We start from the raw sequence: 19,206 nt of genomic DNA, 5'->3' as shown, positions 1-19,206 counted from the left end.
AGTGTTTGCTTTTCTGAGGTATCACAGAGAGAAAAACACATCTGAATTTGAAGTCTAGGCTGAAGCACTGAATTTTAGTCTCGAGACTGAGATGCAGCAGAAATGCAGCAGAAATGGGAGAAAATAAAGCACGCTGTCAGGAGCTCAGAAACATGTGGGAGAATCCAAGTACTAAGACTACTAAAGACAGTAAGTTTTAGTATGTTTTGGTAAGAATACTGTATTTTTGTATGAACCAAAGACCAGTGCCTTCAGCCAGAGCTGCCCTGACCTGGCAGCAGAGTTCCTGGGCGCTGGGCCCTGTGTTTCTCACCAAAAGCTGTCCTTTCCCTGCAAATGCTGTTCTGTCTCACCAGCTGCATTGCTTTGTGGTGACCTACAGACCATGTGGGTAACTACTGCTCCTTAGTGGCCTGAACCAAAGGATTTAGACTGACATTTTCAAAAGCACTGAAATTACTGTAGAGCCCAAGGACTATGGTATTCCCACCACCCATATGCTGGTACTTTCTCTAGCCAGCTACATAGGGGTTGTCTCCATAAGCTTCCTTTAGGCAGCATATTTTACAGGAATGATGTAAGCTGCATGTAGCAACACCACCTGTGGTGGAAAGTGTGCCAAAGTGAAGTAGTAGGGGTATTTCTCCTCAAACAACAGACAAAACCAGGTTAGGCATTGAGGTCCCATTTGGAGAGAGGCTTTTAAAATCTTATCTGGGCTTATTTATTTCTAGAAAGAATATTAATAATTTTCTGTGATCTGCAGAATAACTCCTTTATCAGCCAAGAATTGAAGGCTTGAGTTTATTTCTCTGATGGCAGAGGGAGGCTGTCATTGCAAGGACATTTCTCCCCTTGGTGGCACCAGCAAAGGCAGCTTCTGCTCCCATCCCTCTTCCTCTAGCCTTGTCCCACTGCTGCTGCAGCAGAGACCAAGGAAAAGTGCCATATTGCTGTGGGAGATCCAATAGGGCAGAAAGCAGTGTGCGAGAAGTTAGATCAGCTGGAAGGTAACAACTTGGACTGATGCATCCACAGGGAAGTCCTCAGGATGGCCTGGCAGCTTTATTTGTCTCCCCAGCTCTAGAGTGAAGGAAGATTCAGAAGCCTTTCCTCTGTCATTTAGTGGCTCTGCACCGAGCACATGTTTGGCAGAGGCCATTTAATGGGAAAATAGCTTTCTTTGTGCTACCAAACTCCCACATGGCTCTTGTGATGCCATTTTTCCAAATATCTCAATTTGGGCCTTCAATCATTCATAGGACTTTCATGCTGTCTTTCAATGGGAGGAAAAGTGAACCCATACCAAATGCCTCTTCAAAACATCCACCCAAACCTTACAAGTGTAAAATACTCAGAAGAATTAATGGTATGGAGTCTGTTGCAGAATCTCAGTCTAAAAGTGGTACAATAAAGGGTTACCATGGGCTTGCTGTCCTTGCTCCCCTTGAGCAGTGGGCAGGGAAGAGGTGGCACTGACAAAACAGGCAAAATCTCCCTGAGAAATGGCAGCTCTCCAGATGCTCCCTTTTCTCACATGATTATTAGACTCTGCCCTGGCTCCACTGCTGAGAAGTGCTCAGGACATGCTGCTGGCTCCCATGTGTTCAGGCATAGGGGATAATCCTGTCCATCTGAGCTTTGTCAGATGGGGCTGGTCCAGGCCTTCTCCAGCAGCTGTGCCGTGCACAAAAGATCTGTAGTGAACCAATTACTCTGCACAACCACTAAACAAGCAAATGTGATCTGTCAAGGTAAGATTAATGCATATTTGACAAAGGAAATAGTAAATATATTGTCATAGTAAAATATTCATGTTCCTTCCACACACAATGTGGAATATTTTTTTCCTAGAACTTTGAGCCATGAGATATTCAGGTTTGCAACCCATTACACATCCCCCCACCCCTTTCTTTGTAACAGACCAATTTTGTGCCTTGAAGAGAAATGCAGAACAAAATACAGCAAATAAATTAAAAAAAAAATTTGTGATGGCTTATCAAAATTACGCTATTCAGTAAAAGAAAAGAATAAGCTTTGAATTCACATTTAACTTCTTGATGGTGGCAGCCTGACCTTCTTCCAAGTCTTAGTGCATTCTAGCTGCAGGCCTTGAGCCAAGCAAGCCCCACAGCTTTAGTGGTGTAAAATCCTGACCTGAGTGCTGATTAGAAGGTGGCATTTCCACCTCAGCTGCTCAGAAGCCACAGCAACAGTCAAAGGTAAGGATGGAGTCCAGGTGGAAGTGTTTAGAAATTTCTTCCTTTTTCTGGCTTTTTTATTTTTTTCAGGATCAGGACAATGTCAGTATCTAGTTTCTGAGGGTCTTTCCTACAGACCTGCTTTATCCCCATGTAAGGTGGGAAGGGAGCAGTACTGGTATTTGATTGCTTTGGGTTGTTGCTGTCAGAAAGCTGGTGGGTTTTGCAATTTCCTTGTGCCACCCTTGCACTTGGTGCTTGCACAGGATGCCATGCTGCCCAGGGTTTGTGCAAGCCCCCTGAACAAGCAGAGGGAAGGGCACAGGGCAGAGCAAAATGTATATTGCCTTTTTTTTTTGGTATGTGTGTTCTCCTTATGGCCCATCTGTTTTATCTCTGTCTTCTTGATTTATAGATGAAAATCTTTGACAAAAACAAAGATGGACGACTGGACCTGAATGACCTGGCAAGGTAGGATTTGATAATGTTGGTGGTGTTTCAGCTCACAATGGTCAATTCACACAAGGGGATGCTCTCCCTCTAGGGATGTGCAGTTGAATTCCACCTCCTTTTGAATTAGATCTGCTCTGATCCCACCTCTCCAACACATGGTCCCCATTGCAATAATCTGAGAATCTAGAGCCAGGGATAGGAGCAATGACAGGATCTGTCTGGACAACATCAATGTGCTCTGGCATAATCTGAGGTGCTTCCCAGGAGGTGGCAAAGCAGCCAGTGGCTCTGTTTCTCCAAAAGAAGGATGACAATCCTTTCAGCAGGGTCACAGACATGCATTTATTTTTCATCATTATGTGCAGCAGGGATTGCAGAGAATTTTTACTGCATTTTGAATAATGAAAGTGCCACCACGAAAGAGTTTGGCAGTAGGAAAGGATTTGGAGAGCCAAGGTGAGATGCTTGTGAATGAAGCTGGGATGTCATTCATAGGCCTGTCTCTCTTTTCTGTCCTTGATATCTCAGAGGCTTTTAGATGATTTTCACTGCCTAGAGATAGACAGTATGCCTCTCTCTGTAAAGCTATGTGCATTGGTTGGACAGGACTTTAAATTTTCAGATACAGTCATAAAGGCCAGTTTAGAGGCCAGTTGAGTGGACAGTGGTGCTGGTTTGTCACTGTTGCTCTGTGCTTCGAATCCTGACAAATGCCAGCACAATTAACTGCAGTGCATACAGCAGTTCCCTTTGAACATGAAATATCTGAAGAGAATCTGGGGCAGGATGGAGAATATCTAAAGGGGGTTGCTCTAACAATTTTCTATTAAATACAGTTCCCTTTCAGGAACCAGGCCATCTGAGGCTCTCCTCCAGTCTGAAAACATTTCTCAGACTCCAAATCCCTCTATGTGTGGATATAGCTCAGCAAATCCCTGTGCCATGGGCTCTAAAAATCTCAGGGTTAACAGAGCAGTTGGAGAGAGAAAAGGGTTTATGAGTGCTTGACAGGCTTTAGGAGATGAAAAGAGAGGAATTCTGCCAGTCTTGGTATACATGCCAGTATTACTTTGTCCTTTACTTTTACAACCACCAAGTCCTCCCTCCAGTAGAGAGTCATAAATCACTTTCTTTAATGCAGCACAGCAATCCAGTTACAAGGAATGATTGTCTGTTAGCTCTTACTTCAGAAGCTGACACCCTCTGTTGTGCAGGACCACCCAAAATGCTGTGGGAGAAGCCATGGTGCTAATAGACACGTCTATGATGAACTAAAGGGCACCCTCTGTGCCCCATCAGACAGGGAGGAAGGTGTGTGTTCCTACAACAGCCCACTGTAAATAACCCCACAGGCAATTTTCTCTTTTATAGGTCTTTAATCTAACATCCCTTTGTTTTGCAAACAAGGAGGGCTCAGAATAGTTCATGTGCAGATGATAAAGTGAAAAGATCATAATTAAATCTCTCCATTCAGGATTCTGGCACTCCAGGAAAATTTCCTTCTACAATTCAAGATGGATGTAAGTAGCACTAATTTTTGATACATTGATCCTGTCTCCAGCTAAGATGACCTGGGCCCAAACTTGAAATTTTTGCTTTAAATTTTCATTTGCTTGTCCTCTCTGTATGCAGGCTTCCAGCACAGAAGAAAGGAGGAGAGATTTTGAGAAGATTTTTGCACACTACGACGTTGTGAGTCCCATGAGTCAGTTCATTCCCTGGTGGTTTGTAAATGACAGAGTTAGTTTGTGCTGCTGAGACTTCTTCCTCATGCTGGGTGCTGCTGGAGTCACTGAGGAGCAGCAGCTCTGCCCAAGCCTGTGGCCCATGAGCCCAAATGCCAGACTGGGAGGGGTAAAGTGGGGCAGAGAGGAGCAATCCTCAGAGATCTGTGTCAAGGACCCATTTCAACTTTCTCCATTGCCATGGCCAGTGCTGCTTAAAACTGTGTTAGCAGTTTTCCTGCAGGAGATGCAAGGGAGGAAGAGGAGGTGGTGGCTTTAGCGCTCACAGTCTCTGGCAGTTCAGGACCTGCATCACCACCACATTGAAAAATAAACCCCTTTTCCATACCAAATCCATGGTTGTTTAGGGAGTCTGGCTCAGGACAGATGTAACCATTTAACTGCCTGTTAGACATCAGCAATTCAGTGCTGCTTCTGGCAGTCACGCAACTCCCTCAGGATGGTGGGAGGCATCGCTCCCTTTTGGTGGGAAGAGATGGTTTGGGAAAAACAATGGGATCTTAGATATTGGGAAGAAATTTTTTACTTTGAGGTTCTTGAAGCACTGAAACAGGTTTGTCCAGAAAAGTTGTGGATTTCCCAACCCTGGAAGTGTTCGAGCCCAGGTTGGATGGGGCTTTGAGCCACCTGGGCTAGTGGAAAGTGTCTCTGGCCATGGAAGAATGGTTGGAATTGGATGATCTTTAATGTCCCCTCCAACCCAAACCATTTCATGATTCTGTGAACTTCATGCTAGAAAGCTTGGTGCCCAGGTGTTGGTACTGTCCAGTAAACACTGTAGTGGTTTTGACTCACTGGGGAGTTTTGATGTTTATTCCTTCTTTCAGAGTAAAACAGGAGCACTTGAAGGCCCAGAAGTGGATGGGTTTGTCAAAGACATGATGGAACTGGTCAAGGTATCCTCATGGTTCTGTTTGTTAATACTCTGTATTTCCTAAAGATCAGTGCTTTTGGAAAGGCTATGTACACAGAGACACTGGTAAAAACATAGAGACAAATTTTAGTTTGATCATCAGCAGAAAGGAATCAGATCACCATCTCACTATATATACTGTACAGCATTTCACTGTATCACAGAAATTCTGCCTCACAAATTAATACAGCTTCCCTCAGCAACTCTATTTTTAAAAAGTCCATTCTAGTTCATACTTTGAATTAGACAGGTGTTACAGCATGACATGATATGGATGGGTCATCACAATTTCTTTCTTCTGTTTTCCTTGTGGATGTGGTTCTCACCAGAATGACCTCATGGTTCATTAGTTCATCTCAGGGCTACAATTGAAAATTACTTGAGAATCAAGCAATCAAGATACCATACCTGGTGTGTCTCTTCAGCTCCTGATGGACAGAAGAGTCTGTCTTCACTGGATTATCTTAAGTTTCCAGATGCAGTCCAAGATAGAACTTTTGATCTAAACAGAATCTGTTTTTTAGCTTCCTCTAGGCCTGAACTGTTGCATTTCCACACAGTGTGAGATATCTGTGCTGCCATATCCATTCAGGAGAGAGCAGAGAACGGCAGCTGTGTGCTGATGGCTGCATGTTTGTGTTCTGGCCATGCAGTGTGCAGGGAAGGGTGTGGGGATGGGCAGAAGGTTGGATTTGTGTGCTCTGTGTGTGTGTGTAAATAAGGGAAATTTGTACTTTGCCTAAGGGCCTTCATCAGCGTTGCCCTTGGACCCCACAAGCTGTGCATGTGAATTTGATCCCCTCCTGAGAATGTGGGAAGCAGAGCAAGCAGTACGGCATTAGGAGCATACAGAAACTCTGTAGCCTATAAAATGTGTCTTCAACATGAACTTGATCCATAAAAGGTATTTTTACATTGCTGACTAGCCTGTAAAATAGCAGTATGCTGACAGAAATGTCACATTAGTCCTTGCACAGCAGGTTTGAGAGAGGAAACCAGATGAAAGCACAGGTCTGGTAGAGCAGGGATCTGCATTGCACAGCTTTCTGAAGTTTTCTTTTATATGGCTTTGGCTGAGCACAAAAGTCATGGTGCATTTCCATACAGAACTTACAGTTCCATGCACCTTCTGCTTTTTCAGGGCACCCTTTCCCATCTTCTATTTGCTTCCCCATGGCATATAAGATGATGTGAGGCCTTTTGGTCACTTTTCCTTGGGTAGTTTTCCCAGTTTCTGCATGGTGGGCTGCTTTACTAGCTGGGGAAATCCAGAGCCATTTTCTCTGTCAGCATTCTTTTTTTCTTTGCCTGCAGCCCAGCATTAGTGGGGTAGACCTGGACAAGTTCCGCCAGATCCTGCTCAACCACTGCGATGTGAACAAGGATGGGAAAATTCAGAAATCTGAACTAGCTTTGTGTCTTGGGCTGAAAATTAACCCATAGCTGGGAAAGTGCTTGTGGTTGTGTTTCCCTTGGAAGATTTGCCTGCTGCTCCTCGTAGAAGTGTGTTCTGTGCTGCTGTGGGAGTGGTGGGGAGCTGAGGCACCACGCTGCCAGGCTGGAGAGTGGGATTTAGATGGTGGCCTCCTCACTCCACCAACTCCTTTGTGGTGTTCACTTGCTGCTGCCTCTTGTGGGTCTCCCTAGCAATGTCCTCTCAGAGGACAGGTTGCTGTTTTTCTCATGAAACGCTGCCCTGCCCATTCTCCCAGGATAGGAACAAGCATCTCCTTAAAAACATCCCCTCAGTGCTTTCAGAGTGAAGCTACTAGGTGTTTCTGATGGTCACTTTGTATGTGTGAAGTCATTACTTTGGTGAACATTGTGCCTTGTGCATTTAAAATATTGGATGGATGACAGTGTATTTGTGCAGAAATAAAATGGCAATTACAGAAATTCAGTAACATCAAAGTTTGTGTGTTATGTACAGAAAGACATCTCCTACAGGCTGGCAGATTGTACACAGTAGCTTTTTATGTAACATGCATCAAATGACAAAAGGTTTTGTGATGCCTATCAGTTGTGGGGTTTAAATCTACAATGAAACGTGGTAGATCCTTCCCCTGGGGAAACCACACATACATTGTGTGGTTTGTGTGTCACTCTCAGGATGAAGCCACAGAGTAACATCACTTCTGGAGGACACTTCTCTTCTGAGTCAAACTGAAATAACCTACAAGGTTTCGATAAACTGGAAAACTGAAAGCTCAGAAGCCTGATGAGAGCAAAGATCCTACACATGCTTGTTTTTTGTTTTTTGTTTTTTTTCAAATCTTTTTGAGTTGGTAGATACTTATAACCCTTATTGAATTTAAAGCTTCCTATCACTCCTGGACCATGAGTGTAGTCCCAGAGTCCAATGGCAACAGCATCCTTTGTGCCACATATTTCCTTATCCCGAAGGCTTTAACTGAATATTCAGAAAGTGTCATGCCCACACTATGATGCCCAAATAATTCTTTCTTCATTTCCCAAGAGAAAATTGTGGAGGAGGGATTGTTGGCAAAAACTCCTCACATCTCACAATTTCTGTCTTCTACATATGACAGATCCACACTTGACACTACAAGGTCCTTTCTGGTTGTGTTTTCTGCCCCAGAAAGCACAATGAAACATTCCCATTATACTCAGTTTTGTAAAGACTAATCAGAGGTTGCCTTCAGTCAGCGTGAATAGAGATGTAAACATGGATTACATAAAGCTCTTAAGAACATACTCCACTTATGCATATTTTCTATTTTCATTGATGATAATCTCACAGACCCAACAAGTGCTAAGTGCTTGTTTAACCCCAGCACAGAGCTAGGCCCTTAAATTTTGAAACTGCTTTTTATCGCCCTGGCAGCAACACAAATCACAACCACAGTAACAAAGCTTTACAATGGTTAAAAAAAAAACATGAACAAGGAGTCAGGCCTTAGCATTAACTCCTCAAGCCAGCAGGGTTGCAGTTTTACTCATGGATGCTCACAGCCCTCTAAGGGAAGAGCTGTGGTCAGGAGTGCAGGACCCCCAGCAGAGAAATCCCCCACACTGCTGTTTATGAGACATACTTTATCACAGTCTTTGAACAACTTGTAACAAATCTAGCAGAGTAAAACAACTATTGTTTTATTGTACCTCAAATAGGATGTAGGATGTGACTGATCAGCATAAAGAGTTATGCCTTTTAAGTATATTCTTCTGTTTCTCTTCCTTTGGTCTATATCATTCTAATTGTTATTGATCTTTTCTTAAACTACAAGTTTTATTCCTTTGGACATGGGAGATATTTATATACCATCCCCTTTGATATATTTCCACATATAGATGTAGAGTTTCTTTGCTCTTTGTATTTCCCAATGATGGCAGGTCTATTATTTGTTTCCCCTCTGTTTAATCCTACTCATATCTGTATAACTGTTTCTTATTTATTGAAGTATAATTTGAAGCATATTCTGTCCTGCCTCACCAAAACTACAGCAACTCTTAACCTAAAGAGAAAATTTGTTTCTAAAGACTTGATACAACCACAGGTCTCATTTCAAGAATTATAAAACAGTTCCTCTTTATTAAACCCTGATGCTTTTCACATCCTCTACAGCCAATAGTTTTTATTCAACAGACACTGAGCAGTTATGATTTTGAGATGCCAGTGTCACAATGTATTTTGTTTCTTTTGTACAAGTCTGGGATTTTTTTTTAATACTGATTTTGACACAGGCTTCACACAACCAGTTTTACTAGTTTTTATAAGTGAGTGTGTAGGCTCCAGTAAGTGAGTTTAAAAGAGCATTTTACAAAACATTAGCAAGAAATAATTTGTAATCATAGATGAAAAGGTTATATATAGAACTCAGAGAATGAGACTTCATTATTTATTTTTTTTTTTTAGTTAGTAAGTTTTCCATTTCCACGAGATTTTGTTTTTTTTATTGTGTCCTGGCCAGAAACCAGAGAGCAGGCAGACAGACATACATACTGTCTTGTTTGCAAGGACCATAGGGGAGCGCCGTATCCCAGTGGGACTACAGCCTCGGGGAGCTGTAGATCCCCTTCAAGCAAAACAAAATGTGAGGTGCAATGGGATTTGAGCCCACATTGCAAAGGTCAGCGAGGCAATCACTAGTGAGACATCAATTTATAAACCTGTAGCCTCTGAAAGTCAACATAAAGGCAGGACACCAGCATTTTGAGACTTCTTGCAGAGAAGACCTGTTCCTTGCAGAGCTTTTTTTGGTTTTGTTTTTTTTTTTAATTATTATTTTCACTTCAATAATAAATGATCTACCAGGTCCTTTGGTCTCAGGCTCTGGTAATATCAACCTTTTAGGTTCCTGTAGATAAAAAGCTGGGCAATGCATCTGAGAAAGTATAGCTGTTTTCCATTTTCCAAACTTGAAGGGTACTTCTATGTACTCCTATGTACAAAATGCATTTATAGGGTTACAAAAAAATACCTGTTTTGCATTAGGTATATGAAAACAGCAACAATTTTCATGGTTATCACTCACTTTTTAGGAGGCTACATTGTGGTAACTAGTATTTGAAAGCAGAAAGTGAATAAAAATCTTTGCAAATATAGTTTTCCCTTGGTATTTTCATGTTTTTCATTAGAAAACTAGGGGTTGAGGAATTCACAGTTTTCTATCTCCTCATAGTATGCAAATCCACTGAAATAAACTTCTAACTGACTCATCATATTTCAGAGATGTATTTCCAAAGCACATTTAGCAGCCACAGGTTTAGTGGTCAATATGCACGGTTCTCCCAAATGTGCATTTTTATGGTTGGTTTTCTTCCTTTACACATTTAATGGGCAGACTGCTGAATCTGGAAATCAGTGTGTGAATTTCCTCAGAACAAAGCTGTTCCTTTGCTTCCCTTTTCACTGTGAGTTGTATGAGAGCATGCCCTGCACTCCTGTCATGCTCCCTGCTTGTCTTGGCCCTTCTCCTTTTTGGTACATGACATAACTTTCATCTGGATGACTTGACATGACACCTTTGTTCAGGAAGAGCTGACTCTGACAGCTTCAATTGACTATGTAGAACTGATACCCATGAAAAATTAACATTTATAGGCTCTTAAAGTCAAATCCATCCCTTGCTTAACTTCATTGGTTCTACTGGAAATTAAGGTCTCTTTTCTTCCATCATTTTGAAACTCAATGCAGTCTTTGCTTGTCCCAAACCATCATACAGGGACTTGCCACTGGACTCCCCCATTTTCCTGAGTGAGCCTCATAACCCCAAATGGCTCATGTGCCAGTTGTGCCTTGGTCTGTGCAATTTTCCCCCAAGAAAATGAACCCACATAAACATGCTTACCTCATTCCCCAGTCTGAATGCATTCCAGCAATCTCACATCACTGACACACAAATTGGAAACAAATGAGATGTTTAGGAATTGTAGCATTTAAATTTCATCAGTGCTTTATTTTCAGATTCTCAAAAAATAATTATCTCTCTTTGTTCTCCCAATTTTGCTTTAAATAACAGTGTGAACTTGCCTGCACATCTTACAAAAACTGCTCTTTATTCCAATTGAAAGCTTAGAATTGAGCATCAGTCCAAAAGAGGGGTTCAAAGCAAAGGAAACCAACACAGTATTTTGATTAATCTCCTTTTCTATTTGTCTGGTAAGAGAATAGTGTCAATATTAATGAAAACAATTGTGATTAATGCAGTCAGCAAGACTATCAGAGAATCTTCCACCACGTTATAATAGGAACCCATCACCAGAAACACCTTAATTACAGCTATTATCTCTTGAAATGTCTGAGTAACTCTTAACATTGATCTGATTTGAAATAGAAAGTTCCCATTATGTAGTGAGATGTTAAACAGGGCTTTGCTGTGTAATTACATGGGGTAAAGTAACTATGAAAGTGAATTTTGTATGAGGGCTACACTGACAGCTAATGAAAAGATCTCATTTTCTGGCACCTGTATTTTCAGTATTTCCATGGAGAATTGAGTCTCATTTTAAGTAACATTTTCACATGGGAAAAGGGGAGTAAAGAATGCAGTTATGACCACTATGAGAGAAAATAAGGGAACCATTTGTTAATGCCAAGAGACATCTACAGGGAGCTCCAACTGGGTCCCAGAGGTAAAACAATTTCCCTGCCCTCTCTTCCATAGCTTGAAATCACTGATTTTCACAAACTTTTCCATGGTAAAGCTTCCATGCTTGCTGCCTGCCATATGCTTAGCCTTTACACTGCCTTCAGGCACTTCAATTTACTCCTTCAAAGTTGTTCTTGTCCATAAAAATACACCCTGCAGGTGTGCTGGACACCTTGCATAGATGATGACAGAACCAGAGTGGATATCTCTGCTCAGAAAAAATGTTCAGCACAGTAGCACACACAGTGTGGACAAATGTTCAGGCTGCATCTCTGTCATCTGGCATCTCTTTAGATGAGCTGTTTCAGGGAAAAAATTAGTTTGAGTGGATTTTAGGGAGGCACCACAGCCCATGAGAGATAATATCATTAGGCAACATGTCTGGAGAATGGGTGTCTGCTCCAGGCTCAGAGAGACCTGGTTTGGGGTTTCTGCTCTCCCCAGCATCATGGCTGTGAATCTGAAATGTTTTCAACCTGCTCAGTCTTACCAGGAGAAGGCTTCTGTTGTGGATGATGAGAGCACATAACCACATATTCCAAATGAGTAATTTTGGTTTGGAAGTGTATTTCAAGGGATATATTCACAAGAACAGCCATCATATTCCAAGTAAAGGAGAGCTGAAGGTTCCAGTGCCCACATGCAGTGTGAGGGACTGCATGGGTTGTGCTTTACTCTGAGCCTGGTCACCCCTTTGAGGTCTTCCTGCATTAGACCCGGGATTCAAAACCCTGGGAAGGATCTCCAGAGGAAATACAGAGAATTTAAGCCCTAAAATAATTTTCAATCCAGCTGTGGCCTGCATCCCTGCACAGTAATGTTTGTTCCAACTTTCCCATGGTTCTGTTTTGTAATCAACACTAGAATGTAAAGAGAGAGAAAAGGGTCACTGCTGACGTGGTGTAAAGAAATCACCCTTCCTGCATGTCTCTGTGAGGTGGGAGGTGGGCTTTAATGACAGAAGCTGCATGGGACAGCCACAAGCTGAGTCATCTTCTCCCAGCTGCTGCCAGCCTGCAGAGCCCCCTTGGCTCCCATGGAGTAGGACCAGCTCGGGATGGTGGGAGAAATGGCTGTGGCTCTGTTTCCAGACATAGCCTAAAGCTTTTAAATAGGAAGGCTTCTAACTTAAATAGTGACAGTGGTGCAAAGTGGCAGCATGAAGGCTTGCTCAGGTTAACACCTCAGTGAAATATCTCGCTCTGAGAGAGGCTGTTGTCTGCTTTACACAGATAGAGGGCTGTTACAGAGTAATCAAGGGGCTTCTAGCAGCTGGTAGAGCTAAGGAGAACACATCCTCAGTTTTTGATTCCCTGCCAAGTCTCATGTAAAATATTATTCCCAATGCCTCATAGAGAGGAGGATAGAGATGTGCTCAGCAGTCTTGTTTAGGTGGCTGTTTGAATAGATTGCTATCATCTGTCACTTTGGCCAGTGTGTCTCTTCACTTTAATGATGTGACCAAGTAGTTTTCATGTATTATTGATAATATGTAGAAAAGGGGTTCATTTGTCTAGCATATTAAAATTGGGAGCCAGGAGACTGCAGGGATATTCTGTGCCAGGGTCAAGGAGAAGCCTGGCAAAATTTTGATTTTAGATGAGGATCCAGGCAGCAGCAGCTGGGTGGCAGAGCTTGGAGTAATGTACATTCTCTGGTTTTTAGATAAGCCACGATTTAGCTGAGAGACAGAGCAAGGGCAGCCAGTTGCTGCAGATTAGGGGAAGATCAGTGCCTTTTCAGACACACTAAGCAGATGACTAGGAAACCCACAAAGCACATGAAATTCAGGCCAGCCCATTCTTTTTTCAGTTCCTCCTGCAAGCAGAGAAAACACATGCAATGGCTCAGATGATATGCCAAGCTTGCCAAGGTGCCACAATAACTTGATTTTTTTCTAAGACCTAATTAATGAGATCATTGAAGGCAACTGTTTCTGTCTTCCTGATACCTAAATGTGCATAGGAGCATGGACATGTGTCTGGGACACTTTCTGATCACTAAACTGAGAGTAATCTGCTTGGGTTTAGGCTATATAGGAGATTCTAAATAAATCAATAGATACTTCCTATTGATACTTTTATCATAAGGCACGAAATGCTAATATAGGTGGCATGTTACAAGGACCTTAAACGATTGATACAATGACAAGATGGCATTTAGAGACTCATTGTAGAATTTCTTTGTCCATCTCTGTCTAATACATCTCTGTCTTTACAGTAAGGATTTTTTTTCATGTCTAAACAATGGAAGATTCTATGGACTTGGCATTAACAATGTTCAGAAAGCTATGTTGCAGTTCTTAAGAACTAGAAATTGCCTGATGTTAAAAGGATCTTGCCAGTGTTATTTTTAAGTTCCAATAAATTATCATGCATATTCTGCCTTCTGACTTTCTGACTAAGAAATTTAGCATATGTTTGCCCTGGCCACCACTTCCACTCTGGCTGACAGGATTCCAAAATGCTGTTACCAACACCAGGCATGAATCAGATTGAGTAGCTGGCTTTAAAACTGTAAAATCTCTAGTTTTATTTTCTGTCATTGCCCCCCTGCATCTTTGCCTTGTTTTTCCTTTTTAAAGGAACCTGTGGGACTCTTTCTATCCTGTCTTCTGTCTGAAACCTCTTGACTGCCACATCCACAAGCTTTGCTCTTCCTTGATTCACTGTTCTGGGAGACAGAGAAGTCTAGTCAGGTAGGTGGAAAGAAGAAAAGGAAGGTGGGAGTATGCCAGGCAGAGGGACATGTCATCACCAAACATGCACCCTTGCCTGAATTCACACCTTTAGGCACCCGAGTCAAGAAGTGCAGTTCTTCCCCTGTACTGAGGAGACATCTCAGAGCTGCTGGGGTGTTGGTTAAAATCTCTCCAGGCTGCCATCAGAGCTCGAGCTCAACAAAGCAGGGAGCTGTACGGCTTTTCAGTCCTACGGAGAAGGGAGTGAGGGATGGCATTAAGCACACTCCTGACAGATGCCTGAGGCTTTCCCCTCAACTTCTTTCCACTGCCTTTGAGGTTGCTGGTGCTGGGGGTGTAGTCTTTTGAAAAAACCTTAACTATATATTCTGTTGGCCACATTCCTCATTTTTAAAAGTCCTCCTGATCCTACTGGGCCATTGGAAGCAGGAGTGGACATTGCTTGGACTCAGTCATGGGAAACCACATTGCTGAGGCTGCTCCTGACCACATGAGATCCCCAAAAGCTACATGTGAGGAGCTGCAGCATACAAGCTGAGGAAATTCTGTGCACCTCTGGAATTTCAAAGCAATCCAGGGAAAATGCTCCAAGAGTGGGGAAAGCATTGCCTGTCAGCTGGAGAGTATTGGGAAGAGAAGATGCAAAATGCTCATCCCAAAGTACAGAGTTCCCAAGGGCTGCCTGGAAAGATGCTGTGGCCCCAGCTGGAGCAGGTAGCTGAGGAGCCAAAAGTCCCTGGCATCTGTCACACAGCTACTCCCTAATACATTTCCTTACAGAGGAGCACCAGTAGTACACAACTGGATGCCCAACACCAAAACCCTTCCAAGGGAGGAGACAGCTCACATCAGTGGGATATTTATCCTTTCTTGAACTTCAAGCTTTTCCCTGCATTTCATTTTTTTTCATTAAAATGGCAGCAAAAATTCATCCACAACAAGTCTATTTGCTGATGCCAATTTTTGCCATTTCATCATAGAATAATCTATGTTGGAAAAGACCTTTCAGATCATGAAGTCCAACTGCAGCTTTTAATCAAAAAAAAACCCATTACAATTCAGCCTTAATGCCATAGCAAAAACACAGATACATGTATCACTTTGGCAAAGGACAATATTAGTAGTTTTCCCAAAGTGATAAATTTGGGAAGGAAGCAGAAACTGAGACAAAGCCTCATAACTTTGTGGAGACGTTTTAGTGCCAACAGGCAGCACTGAGGCCACACTGTTGTGTGTAGCCCCTCTCCCTGGATCCCACTGTTGGAAGGACATCCCTTGGTCAGGGGCACCTGGCAGGGCTGACAAGCCTTAAAGTGTTTGCAGAGGTTCAGAGCTCCTCTGCTCTTGGGACTTTTTATCATTTTATTTGTCCTGTGCCTGTGCCTGCCTCCAGGTGCTGCTCAGCCGTTTCTTTTCCTGCCCCAGCTAAATGATGTCTTTCTTTAGCTTTCCAAATAGGCTTTCCTTGTTTTTCTGATCTCTTCCTGCTCTGCTTAAGGAGTCTTAAATCACTGCGTGGCAACTGCGTCTCGGGGGGATTTGGGGTTCAGACATAGGTTACATGTGATAACAGCTCTTCGTGCCAGCCACAGCAGGCTGACAGCAGCATTGCAGGAAATGCAGGTTATTTCAGGAAACAGCTTGGGAAAAGGACATCTTGCTTTTTCTGGAGATACTGGGACTGTCCACGCTGCTTCTCAAGGTAGGATGCGCTGTAGGAATCAGCTCCATATGAAATGATGCAGATGGTCCCTGCCAGGCAAGCAGCCACCAGACAGGGACTCTTCCTAGATGTCACATAAACATATCAGGTTCACTAATGACCAACAGCGTCATCAAGCTGGCTGATTGATCAAAACCACCATTCACCCTTTAGGTAGCATACTTGGGCATTTCCCAGGTCAAATCCTGTCCTCATGTCAACACATCCAAGCCCATCAATGTTAACTAAGAAGAAATTCAGCCCCAAGTCTGTAAGGGACACCACAAATGCAATATCTGGACTATGAACTCCCCTCCTGAGCCATTTAAAGCCACCCAGCAGCATGGGAGTTACACAGGGATCCCCCACAGTCTGGAGAAGCACTGAGGAGAGATGAGCTCCCTTCCTGTTAACTTGGTGGGCACTGCTTTTCCTCAGCAGCAATGAACAGTTAAACAAAAACACAGGTCCCCAAAACCATGTCATGTGTGGGTGGAAATGGATCTGAAAAGGCTGATGGTTTAGTCAGTGGCAAAGAGGTTTCTTACCTTAGTGGGAGAATAACAGAAAGAAATGGCCTGTGTTAGCATCCTCTGTGTGTAATCTTCTGCTGCATAACAATGTAATAGTGAGTTAAAAAATAGTATATATCTGTACATCATCTCCTTCAGGAGATTGTCTAGTTTTCCTTGTTTTAGAGATCATTTCAGTAAGGATCAATTTCCTACCACAATGTTAGTTTCTCTTGAGTTTCAGTAGAGAAGGAATCACACAGTAGCTGCCAGCTTCAAATTTCTCTGATTTGAACCACCAGCTTGGTGTTCACAGAAAAATAATAGGAAACTCAGCTGATTTTAACATGCATAGATAGGCTCCTGAACCACCCAGACATAAAAGACTTCTCACAAATAATTGGTGGTGAATAATTGATGCAATTAAAACATCCACTTTTCCTATCCATGGGAGCAGATCATTCATTTCTGATTGCTTCAGCACTTTCTGGGAAATCTTTGATCAGCTCTATAAAGCACACTGTACATTTCCATTTTCTGCCTCAGATAAGTTTTATCACTGGGCCAAGGGCTTAAGGAATTAATTTAGCTCATGAGTCTGTCAGGCTTAGATTTCAGTGTAGGAAGAAATGGAAATCTCTTACATGTCAAAGCCTTCCCCTTAACGGCCATGTAAGACTGCCCTAGGTGCTCTGCTTTGAAAAATGAGTGCATAAGAAATGCAGCACTTGGGTGCAGAGATAACAAAGCCCATCACTGGGACAAATGCATCAGATATTTGTTCTTATTTATGTAACAGTCCTATTAGAGATTTTAGGCCACACCACTAAATAAGCAGGCATGTATACACTTGTTTCCGTGAGTCTTATGGTAGTAAAGGGAGTTCTTTGAAAGAGGAGGAAATTAGTGTTTCATTAATTTAAATTGCTGCACATTCCACTTCAGAGTTTTGTTAATGATACTCAGTGCATCCAGGTCTCAATTCTTCTAACATTCCTGTAAATTGCAATACTACATCCGTATAAACTCGTCACAATGCAGAACATCAGCTTTGAAAAATCCAACTGGTTTCAAAAAATCATCTTAGTCTCCCTTTTTTGAGTTCTCAGTGTAATTTTCCAGTTGGGACTATTTCACACTCTTAAAATTCACTTACCACAAACCAATGTGAAAGGCAGACTTCAGTTAGTCTCAAGCATACAAAGAAGGAAAGAACAGAGATCCCTGGTCCATGATCATTCAGCCAGTACTTCTGGCTTTCACATTTCTACAGAACGTTTTGCAGAGGCTAATATTAAGACAAATTACGGCTTTGGGCTGGCTTTATTTTGGGGTTTTTTTGTTTGTTTTTTTTTCTTTTTTTTCTTTTTTTTTCTTTTTTTTTTTCTTTTTTTTTTTTAATGTCAGAGCTGTTTTCTTGGCAGCACAGAATCTATAGGTCTTTTTTGCTGTACATTAAGCAATATGACCAATGTCCATTTTGCACAGTTCATCCTCTCCCTGCTCCTTTCCAAAGGAAGCAACTATGAGTGTAGCATTACAGTGTGGTAGGATTTTGTTATTGAAGTAAAGGACTGCAGGAAAAGCAGCCACAGTTCTCAGGTTAAATCAGTCCTGTGGATATCTGCAACAGATGTGAGCTAATTAAAATTAACATTAAATGAAATTAACTTTAAATGAACTGCATTATATTTGAAAATCCACTTGAATTAAATTACTCCTCTTTCCTTCCCTTTGTTTTTTCTATTACTAATATTGCCATTTAAAGGTCATGCTATTTTCTGAAGCCTTTTCGTGAGGTTTGTTGTTTTGCTGGTGCTTCTCAAATCCCACAGTCCAGATGTGCAGCGGTCTGTGCTTGCGTGGTTGAGCCCCCTTGCCCACAGACATGACTCCTCGTGCAAACAAGCATTTGAAACTACAAATTAGAACATTAGATTCAATTGTCTCATGGCATTCAAGGAAATGGCTATTTCATGCAGAAATTAGAGGTTTTGCCAAAATGAACACAGAGAGCAACACGGAGGAAGATGGGCTGCAAATGCCACTTGCAGAACTTATGCACACAGCACCCAGGCTGGTTTGTGCGAACTCTTGGACATTTTCTATTCATTGCTGTACCTGCAATAGGCTGCACAGGCATCCCTTTATGATCTCCAGTTAGGGTTAAATGAAATATATTTAACTGCAATCAGATTTCCAGCCTGTGGGCTCATTAAACTTTCCATAACTTTCCAAGATTTTTTTTTTCTGAGTTTTTCTTTGAATAAAGAAAAGCAGAGTTTTTGAGGTATCAGTCAGAGTGCAGCACTTTCCAAGAAGAGTGTGGCCCATAGCATCTTCTAAGTATCAGCTTAAGCTTCTCTTAACCTTTATTTTACAGGCACTGTGCACTTTTTTGCTAATGCCAACCTAGGAAAGTTTCTGTCCGGGGGTGATGTTCGTGTGATTTTGACTACAGTATCAGCCTCCAGCCCATGGCACTTGGCTGAATATCTCCCGGTGAGAATCAGCACAAAGCTGGAATCTCACAGGGCCCAGTCAGGCTCTTCCCTCATGTCAGTCCAATATGCCAGTCTCCCACCAGGGAGGGAATCCCTGTATTCTATCTTCAGCCTTATTTCTGAGGACACAGGTTGTCCCTTCTCATCCCATCCTTTTTTTTTTCCTGTACTTCTCTCCTGTAAGAATAGGCACTTTGTTTCCTATTTGTAATTTATGCTGAAGGGTAACAAAAGTGTGTTTATGGCAGCTTTTCTCAGCAGCCATAACAAGGGTCTGTTTTATTCATGACCAGAGGAAAAGGAGCAGTGAAAGCCAGGAGGTGAGTTCAGGTAATTACAGCAGGGGAAGAATTGGCTCTTGGTCA

The 19,206-nt window shown here is 42.3% G+C and overlaps 1 protein-coding gene across 2 annotated transcripts in view; it reads left to right on the top strand.

The window, feature by feature from the left end:
• Nucleotides 1-7,221, top strand: part of SCGN (secretagogin, EF-hand calcium binding protein) — a 37,113-nt gene extending 29,892 nt beyond the window's left edge. The window contains exons 7-11 of one of the 2 annotated variants that reach the window (XM_064703461.1): nt 2,617-2,672; nt 4,129-4,174; nt 4,287-4,346; nt 5,227-5,295; nt 6,627-7,221. In XM_064703461.1, coding sequence (XP_064559531.1) covers nt 2,617-2,672; nt 4,129-4,174; nt 4,287-4,346; nt 5,227-5,295; nt 6,627-6,755 — 360 coding nt within the window. In that variant the 3' untranslated portion in view covers nt 6,756-7,221. The remainder of the gene's footprint in view (nt 1-2,616; nt 2,673-4,128; nt 4,175-4,286; nt 4,347-5,226; nt 5,296-6,626) is intronic. The other variant, XM_064703462.1, reaches the window with a different exon arrangement.
• Nucleotides 7,222-19,206: the final 11,985 nt, after the last annotated feature.

This window comes from Zonotrichia leucophrys, chromosome 2 (assembly GCF_028769735.1).
Source record: "Zonotrichia leucophrys gambelii isolate GWCS_2022_RI chromosome 2, RI_Zleu_2.0, whole genome shotgun sequence".
NCBI classification, from domain to species: domain Eukaryota; kingdom Metazoa; phylum Chordata; class Aves; order Passeriformes; family Passerellidae; genus Zonotrichia; species Zonotrichia leucophrys.
Note: the sequence above shows the minus strand (reverse complement) of the source record. Positions and strands in the feature narration are given on the sequence as shown.